Source organism: Gadus morhua, chromosome 11 (genome assembly GCF_902167405.1).
Source record: "Gadus morhua chromosome 11, gadMor3.0, whole genome shotgun sequence".
Taxonomy (NCBI): Eukaryota; Metazoa; Chordata; class Actinopteri; order Gadiformes; family Gadidae; genus Gadus; species Gadus morhua.
The window spans coordinates 27411322-27420408 of NC_044058.1; the positions used below are offsets into that span (position 1 = coordinate 27411322).

The 9087-nt window shown below is 47.1% G+C and overlaps 2 protein-coding genes across 2 annotated transcripts; one reads left to right on the forward strand and one right to left on the reverse strand.

The window, feature by feature from the left end:
- The first annotated feature begins 1582 nt into the window (after window positions 1-1582).
- On the forward strand, window positions 1583-8250 carry LOC115554538 (transmembrane protein 17A-like). The gene is made up of 4 exons (XM_030371325.1): window positions 1583-1850; window positions 6054-6160; window positions 6839-6952; window positions 7889-8250. The coding sequence occupies exons 1-4, from the start codon at window positions 1724-1726 to the stop codon at window positions 8213-8215; spliced, it is 675 nt and encodes a 224-aa protein (XP_030227185.1). The 5' UTR covers window positions 1583-1723; the 3' UTR covers window positions 8216-8250.
- LOC115554540 (ubiquitin-conjugating enzyme E2 C-like) lies at window positions 5086-5637 on the reverse strand. Its single transcript, XM_030371327.1, has one exon. It carries the CDS (start codon window positions 5590-5592, stop codon window positions 5101-5103), a length of 492 nt encoding a protein of 163 aa, XP_030227187.1. The 5' UTR covers window positions 5593-5637; the 3' UTR covers window positions 5086-5100.
- Window positions 8251-9087: the final 837 nt, after the last annotated feature.

The window sequence follows — 9087 nt, forward strand, 5'->3', positions numbered from 1 at the left end:
AATTGATGAAAGCAATGGCACGCCTTCATTTGAGTGATTGAACTCTCAACTTCTTTACTTTTGACACTTATATCGAAGACTTATCTTTACTCTGTTCCAGGTTCTCCTGAAGCTGGAATGGACGATGAATGTCAGAAACCTCTTCTCGAACCGAAAGAGTGAGTCAATATTTAGTTTCATCAGACTTCGGGGGGACTTTAAAGCACCTTAAATAATTTGTAAAAGCCAAACTCTTATCACACACACACACACTCACTCTCTTAGGGCTTAATTTATACTACACTAGGTACATGTATTGTGGGAATGAGCGGATGTGTCTGACAGAAAGTTGTCAACATTTTAACACTTCCATCTGGTTTATCAGGAACGACTCTGGACTCGAAGGGAATCTGGAGGACTTGTAAACCGTTGTGTTTTGAGCTATTTTGTACAATTGGAGCAAAATTGAAGATTTCCTTTTAAATCTTCAAAAACTAGATGTAGGAATTAAAAAAATAAATCGTCTTTAACGATTTATGTTTGTTTCAATCTTTATCTATATATATTAATTGGGAACTTGAGATACGACTGAAGTATTTGCACTTTACCTGGTATATGAAGTTATGGAAGCATGAATGTGGCACAATTCAAATGGAAATGCAATTTGCAATTCAAGTCATTACATTATGCAATTGACAATTCATTATGCATTTCAATAATGTCATTTGAAAATACGTTATTCAAAGTGTATTTTAATATGCAAAGTTTTAATATCTGTTCAATGTGTCTTTTAAAATCCCTATTGTTAAATGTTTACATTTATTTTTTATTACGATGCCTATCGTTATTCGAAACGTAAAAATGCAAAAAAAAAGTTTTGCATTTGTTCACGTTTGCTTTAGCTGTCTGCTAAATCTTAAAGACTGCACTTGCGACAATGCATTTCCTTGCCTTTTTTTTTTACTTTATGTATCTATTTTATGTTCTCTTTTTATTGTATTATTGCTTTAGCTTTCTACTGGATCTGGAATGTATTAGGCCTACACTGTATAATAACACTGTAATAAAAGCAATTCCGACTCTTATTCTAATAATAGGCTACATCGAATTATATATTTCAATCTGTTTATATACCTTTTTTTTTTCGATAACTTTATTTTACATTGCCATGGCAGGTGGTCAAAGTTGTATGTTAAACAATAGGAAAACACAAAAGGGGTTTTGTGTGAGTGCGTTATATGCGTTTGGAGTGTAGTTGTGCGGGCGTGCGTGTGCGTGCGTGTATGAACAGTGGCGTAAATATCGACTGGCCAATACGAAACTCTAAACCCTTAACAATGGTTAAAGAGTAATTTAATTAGTGGGCCCACTGCATTAACTAAATATGACCTATTTGTGTATCAACAAAGTATACGTACGTACAGATTGTCCAAGGGATGACAACAACGCCCCAATACAATTTTCAATATAGGCAAACACTTCAATGAACTAAACTTCTAGTAACTATAGTGCTGGTTGAGGTTAATCTGCAGCCGGCCTCCTGTCAGATAATCTGATTATCACTGTGCCTGCGTGTGCGCGCGCGTGTGTGTGTGAATCTATGCATGTGCATGTTTGTGTGTATGTCTGGGTCTGTGTGAAATCAACGAGGATTATCAGAAGGCGGGCGGATATCGAGGGAGTGACACATGGCTCCCTAACACAGCACCCTTCTCCGGGTCAGTACCGTCCGGTCGTCACCGTCATGCCGGTGTTCTTCTCCCCCGGGCCGCAGACGCTGCGCGCCGGGCTGTCCTACGTCGGGAGCGCCGTGTTCGCCAACAACCGCACGACGGACAGCGACGTGGCCCTGGAGCAGGACGACAGATCAGGTTCGCACCGTTCGTACCGTGTAGCCTACCTGACCCGTGGGACCTTCCTGAGATCCACGGTTTGCGCTTTGCAACTAACATAATTTTAACAGGCGAGATCGGGATGGTCTCTCCACAGAGGGGCTAATAACAATACTACTACTACTTAATAATAATAATGAAAATTATTATTATTATCATAACCAATGCCATACAAAAACGGGATCACAGACTATTTCCCTATAATTAGTTGTACGATTAAATGCCAATCAGGCCTAGGTCTACTAGACCGTGCGATGTGTAATCGAAGAGATACAGTCAGACAGCTTTGTAATGGAAGAGATAAAGTCAGACAGCTTGATAATCGAAGAGATAGGCTACAGTCAGACAGCTTGGTAATGGAAGAGAGCCGGCCCTAGGCTAGGCAGTATAGGCAAATGCTTGGGGCGCCGTCATCCGCGGGGGGCGCCGAAAACGGGGAGAAAAAATAAAAAATTATATATATATATATATATATATATATATATATATATATATATATACTACTTTTTTTTTTCAGTGCCATTACTACTATTATTTCGAAATATTATTTAAGCCCACAGCAACATAAAGTCATAGCAAAGGCTATTAAATAATGGAGAAGCCTTTTTTCTGGTGCCTGCCTGGCTCGTTGCTCTGTACCTGCCCTCTGTGAGGGGGGCGGGGTCAAGAGTGTGCAGTTAAAGTGTATAAATGTTAATATTTCACACCTTAGCTTTCACATATCATTCATAGGCTATATATACATTCATTTCACTGCACTTTACTGTTTTTTGCACTGTGGTTAGACTGAATTGCATTGCAATGACAATAAAGTTGAATGAATCTCATCACATTTTCATTAGTCTATATTAGTCTCATGTATAGCACACCAAGCATCTGTTTTTTTATTAAAATGTAACATGCAGTCGTCACATATACTTCTCTTCTCCCTTCAGATGCACTTTTAAAATATTTCAGTACCACCCCCAATGACAAAGCATCAGGTGCTGCTGTCCCGTCTACCTCTGCACAGCCCTAATTTTGTATTTTTTTTTACACTTCAGTTGAGTGCTTGTTTAATCTCTGGTTAGAACCAAACTAGATAAACCATACTACATTTAATTGTATTTACAATAATTTGAATCTGAACTCTATCTATTATTTTGCTTATGAATGCCTTTAGTAAACATCATGCATTTCTTTGCAGTATTTTGTGCATACTTATTGTATGAGTGATTCCTTGCTTGTTACTTGGTTTGTAATACTTTTCGTGTGTTTAATTTTCTATCTAAAATCAAAGAGTCAAAGACAAAGTGAAGGGGGGATCTCACTAACCACCACCAGTGTGAAGCACCCACTTGGGTGACGCACGGCAGCCAATCTGCGCCAGAACGCTCACCACACACACAATTCAAATTACTTTATTTTTCCGTTAGGAACTTCAGATGTGGAGGAGGAGCAGGGTGTGTCCATACCCAACAGCACATACAATAAACAAAAGAAAAACACGCACACACTCGCAAACATACACCATCAGCCCTGCAGAAAATAAAAATACAAATCCTTGCCTAAGCCTAACAAATAAATAGTATTATTACCTCCATAGTGGAGGATAAATAAATAATTTAAAACGATTCCAGGTATTAAAACAAGAGGATACAGTTCAAGGAGGGGTTAAACCATTCAAGAGTCTTATGGATGCCGGGACAAAACTTGACAGGGCTCTGTTTGTCCTTACTGTGGGGACTCTGTATCTGCGGCCTGAGGGTAAAAGGGAATACTGGCTGTGTAGAGTGTGTTTGATGTCAAGGGTGATTTGTGTTGATTTCTGCTTAGTCCTTTTGTTGTATATATTGATGAGGGATTCCTGCTGTTGTCCAATTATTTTGCTGCTCAGTACACCAGCTTGAGGTGGAGATTGAGGGAATTAATGAGTCAGCCAATTGTACAGGAGGATGATTAGGGGGCCAGATTGAATGAGCCTGGTTTGGCCAAGACACCGGGGAATCCACTACTCTTTGCGATAAGTGCCCTGGGATCTTTTATGACCTCAGTGAGTAAGGACCTCGGATTTACGTCTCCTCCGAAGGACGGCGCCTTCCGCAGCACAGTGTCCCCGTCACTGCCATAGACATATTATAGCATAGACGGAGCATTGACTGCTGGGACGCGAGAAAAACGGCCGCCATCCTAGAATGTTCAACCGGGAGCAGCAACAGCAGCAGAAACAGGATGCCGGGCTGTTGTTCAGCGTATTCCTGCTCAAATCGGCGGACAATCCATAATAGGAATCGGGGGATTACTTTTCACAAGCAAGATTTGACATTACCGTACTATTGGTATAATTGGTATTGAATAATAAAACACGCCAAACCATGTGGCCTTTATCATAGCTACACGTATGACAAAAAACTGCATGAAAATCAGTGGTATTCAGTGAAGTTCATTGCTCCAGCCAAACGGATTACACTGAGTGGAGCGGATGACCACTCCAAGATGGCGGCCCCGCGTCTCGTCAGCGCCAGTAGGCGGTAGCATTCGATGCTCCGTCTATCATATAAGATGTCTATGGTCACTGCACTGGGGCATCGGGACTGATGTTAAGGCCAGAGGGAAGAGTGCCACCTATTGGCCACCACCCGACACCACTTACAGCACCTGGTATTCCCAGGCGGTCTCCCATCCAAGTACTAACCAGGACCGAACATGCTTACGCCTCGTTTCCACATACGTATGTTTTTCGTATCCGTGCTTCCGTAAATTTACGGAAGGGGTCACTCGTGTTTTACGTATTGACATGAATTTATTTACGGACAGCCAAAAAGATGGGGGAACGTATGATAGTGGCCGTTTTTAGGAGACCGGTAGGCCTACTTTGGAACATGAGGATCGACATATACAGAGATAAAAACAAAACCAACCAGGCTTGGAAAGAGATCGGCGAGGAGTTTGGCCTGCCAGGTACTTACATGTTTTGTGAAAAACATAAAAACTTTCATACGGTATCCCCGTAAAACGACGGCGAAAGTTACATTTTTTGAACGTATGTTAGGGACATACCGGACAGAAATTTTACGGAGGGGAGGAGTCTCGGAGAATCACATAGGAATGAATGGACTTTCGGTCGGAGAGGGTTGGATCGCATACGAGAATGTACATAGGCTATGTGGAAACGAGGCGTTAGCTTCCGAGATCAGACGAGATGGGGCGTGTCCATGGTGGTAAAGGCCGCTAAGAGACAAGCAGTAGTTTATGACTCACCCTCCTGGTTGTCCCATAGTTCCGCAGCGGCCACGTTCAGATGACTGTCGTTGTTAGGCTCTCCTAGCAGCGACTGTATGGACAGCAGGATGGACCTGACGTCATACTGCGCCGACCACTTGTCCTTCAGGATGTCCAGGCAGATGAAGCCCTGCTCGTCCACGTTGGGGTGGAAGCAGGGCGTGACGAACTTGACCCGCGGCGCCTTGTAGGGGTAACCGCTGGGGAACTCCAGGGACAGCTTGTAGCGCAGCCCCTCGTACACTGTTTCTACAGCTCCGTCGACGGTTCCGATCCACTTGAAGAGGTTGTCCGACTCCGGGAAAGCCGAGATTCCCTTATCACCCGACATCATAAGAGTCATCAGCTCCTGCTGTAATCTCTTCGTCACCGAGCCTCGGTCTGCGCTACCGCCGGCCTCGCTGCCCTTCAGGGCGGCCGTAGAGGCGGCGGCGGCCGGGTCCGTGTTCTGAGAAGACATTTTACTGGAGGGATAGCTGGTTGAACGACGACGCAGTGGACGCAGCAATTAGTTGTACGATTAAATGCCAATCAGGCCTAGGTCTACTAGATCGTGAGATGTGTAATCGAAGAGATACAGTCAGACAGCTTTGTAATGGAAGAGATAAAGTCAGACAGCTTGATAATCGAAGACATACAGTCAGACGTCTTGATAATGGAAGAGATACAGTCAGACAGCTTGGTAATGGAAGAGATACAGTAAGACTGTGTGGTAATGTGGAAGAGATACAGTCAGACCACTAGGTAATGAAGAGATACAGTCAGACCACTAGGTAATGAAGAGATACAGTCAGACTGTGTTGTAATGGAAGAGATACAGTCAGACTGCGCGGTAACTGAAGAGATACAGTCAAACGACTCAGACCACTAGATAATGAAGAGAGACAGTAACGGTAATGGCCTCTTGTGTCTCCACTCCAGCGGTCCACGAGCTGGTGTCCCACCTGCCGCTCCAGATGCTGCTCTACTTCAACATGTTCTACTTCCCCTGCTGGTGGGCGTCCGCTGTGGCCATGCTCCACCTCAAGGTAACCTAGTTAGTACTCTAGTTAGTACTGTTAGTACTCTAGTTAGCACTGCTAGTACTTTAGTTAGTACTCTAGTTAGTCAGTCAGAGAGGGAGCTATAAAGGGCTGATTACTGTCCCACGTCACGCAACGCTATGACTAGCAGACGCTTCGACGCAATCCTGAAGCTGTTTTGGTCCTGCGTCGGGTTTTCGTGAGCGGACCAATCACAGCCCTTGATGCTGCGTCGCCTCGACGGAAGGTGGCAATTTTGGACGCAAGGAGGGTCCGCAAGGACGTAAGGGGTCTGTAAACGCCCTTGCGTTGCGTGAACGTGGGACCATAATCAGCCCTTGAGTTAGTTTCTTGAATGAGTTGTTACTTGTACTTACATCGCTGTGCACTGCTTCTATAAAACCCATGTCTAGTTGTGTCCGATACAATCCACTATAAGTCTGACTTTCACGTTCTGTGTGTGTGTGTGTGTGTGTGTGTGTGTGTGTGTGTGTGTGTGTGTGTGTGTGTGTGTGTGTGTGTGTGTGTGTGTGTGTGTGTGTGTGTGTGTGTGTGTGTGTGTGTGTGTGTGTGTGTGTGTGCGTGCGTGCGTGCGTGCGTGCGTGCGTGCGTGCGTGCGTGCGTGCGTGCGTGCGTGCGTGTGTGCGCGTATCTGTGCGTGTGCGCGTGCGTGTGTGTGTGCAGCTCTGCCTGCTCCCAGGGTACTACCAGGCCCTGCTGGTCACCGGGGTGATCCTGCTGACCGCCATCGAGGCGGCCCGGCTCTACCTGGGCTGGGTGGGGAACCTCACGGAGCAGGTACCTCCAGGCTGCTCTCCCTCAGGTCCTCCAGGCTGCTCTCCCTCAGGTCCTCCAGGGTGCTCTCCCTCAGGTCCTCCAGGGTCTGCACACCTCTGAAGGATAAGTCCCGCCTCCAAGGCTCCGGCTCCCTCGGTCGAATGTCTATGGGAAATAACATGTTAATGGTGTGTGTGTGTGTGTGTGTGTGTGTGTGTGTGTGTGTGTGTGTGTGTGTGTGTGTGTGTGTGTGTGTCTCCCCCATTGGTGACAGGCTGTGAATATTGATATGAACAATTGAGCTGGTGACTCGTTTTCATCTTCACAACAGACACACTTTAACATGTCCTCACTCTCCCTACCCCCTCTCTCCTTCACTCACTTCCTTCCTTTCTTGCCTTTATGTCTCTCCCTCCCCCCTCTTTCTCCCCCCCTCTCTTTCACTCCTCTCAATCCCTCTCTCTTTCCCCCTCTTGTTCTCACCCTCTTTCTCTCTCTCCCTCCCCCTCTTGTTCGCCCCCTCTCTCTTTCTCCCCCCCTCTCTCTCTCTCTCTCTCCCCCTCTTGTTCTCACCCTCTCCCTCTCTCTCTCTCCCTCTTGTTCTCCCCCTCTCTCTCTTGTCTCTCTCCCCCCCTCACCCTCTCTCTCCCCCTCTCTCTTGTCTCTTTCCCCCCCTCCTCTCTCTGTCTCTCTCACCCCCCTCTCTCTCTGTCTCTCTCCCCCCCCCCCTCTCCCTCTCTCTCTCCCCCTCTTGTTCTCCCCCTCTCTCTCTCTCTCCCCCTCTTGTTCTCCCCCTCTCTCTCTTGTCTCTCTCCCCCCCCCCTCTCTCTCTCTCTCTCCCCCCCTCTCCCTCTCTTTCCCCCCCCCCTCTCCCTCTCTCTCTCTCCCTCTTGTTCTCCCCCTCTCTCTCTCTCTCTCTCTCCCCCTCTTGTTCCCCCCCCCCCCTCTCCCCCCCAGGTACCAGAGCTGGCTGCGTTCTGGCTGCTGTCCGTCTCCTTCCAGCTGCCCGTGCTGCTCTTCTTCCTGACGGACGCCGCCATCCTGATCCTGCCCCTGGAGCGGGCGGTGCACGGCGTCCTCCTGCTCCTCCTGCTGGCCCAGATCGCCTGCTCCTTCCTGGCCCTGCGCGCCATGACCCGCAAGCTCACGCTGCTCTTCCACCTGCGGCAGATCGGGGAGGTGGAGAGCCCCCGCCCCCGGCACCACCAGCTCCACCCGCTGGGCCCACTGCCCCCCCACCACCGCAGCGTCCTGCCCATGACCGGGGACCCCCGTCGGAGGTGACGGAGGAGGAGGGCGGGGGTGGATGATCTGGTGATGGCAAGGGTGGGGTTGGATGGGTGGGGTTGGATGATCTAGTGATGGGGAGGGTGGGGTTGATGATCTAGTGATGGGGAGGGTGAGGTTGATGATCTAGTGATGGGGAGGGTGGGGTTGATGATCTAGTGATGGGGAGGGTGGGGTTGATGATCTGGTGATGGGGAGGGTGGGGTTGATGATCTAGTGATGGGGAGGGTGGGGTTGATGATCTGGTGATGGGGAGGGTGGGGGTGGGGTTGGATGATCTGGTGATGGGGAGGGTGGGGGTGCTGATCTAGTGATGGGGAGGGTGGGGTAGATGATCTGGTGATGGGGAGGGTGGGGGTGGGGGTGGATGATCTGGTGATGGGGGGGGGGGGATGGATGAAGGTGAATGGGACACACGCATCAACTGCCTACCTTTTGATCAAAGAATAACATCTTTTCAAAAGAACGTATTTTTGATCTTATATGAAGCTGATAAAAGATAAAGAATAAAGTTGCTTTTTTTTTTACCCTGACGCATTGACTTTCACTTGCTTCTTGGATGTAAAACGCAGACAGCACACTGTTGGTATTGAGGAACTTTTACGTCACTTGCATTGGTGAGTCCACAGTGCAAAGTTTGCAAACTGATGCCGATGGAGATTGACTGAACAGTCCCACCTAGTGGACATATTAGGCCAGTGCAGTCAGTAGCTCTGGGGCATATCGATGGTTTGGTCAAATAAAATAAGTAAATAAATACCTAGCTATATAAATATATACATATATGAGTAATGATTCAAGGTTAAGTTTAGGTGTAAAATTAAGGATGTTATGATACACAGACATTTTTTAGTCTAGGAGTAGAAAAA

What these genes read in the sequence shown, in the direction of transcription:
- LOC115554538 (XM_030371325.1), top strand. Translation starts at nt 1,724, where the DNA reads ATGCCGGTGTTCTTCTCCCCCGGGCCGCAGACGCTGCGCGCCGGGCTG. An exon ending in GGAGCAGGACGACAGATCAG is followed by an intron (nt 1,851 to 6,053) that starts GTTCGCACCGTT and finishes TCTCCACTCCAG; the next exon opens with CGGTCCACGAGCTGGTGTCC. An exon ending in TGGCCATGCTCCACCTCAAG is followed by an intron (nt 6,161 to 6,838) that starts GTAACCTAGTTA and finishes GTGTGTGTGCAG; the next exon opens with CTCTGCCTGCTCCCAGGGTA.
- LOC115554540 (XM_030371327.1), bottom strand. Translation starts at nt 5,592, where the DNA reads ATGTCTTCTCAGAACACGGACCCGGCCGCCGCCGCCTCTACGGCCGCC.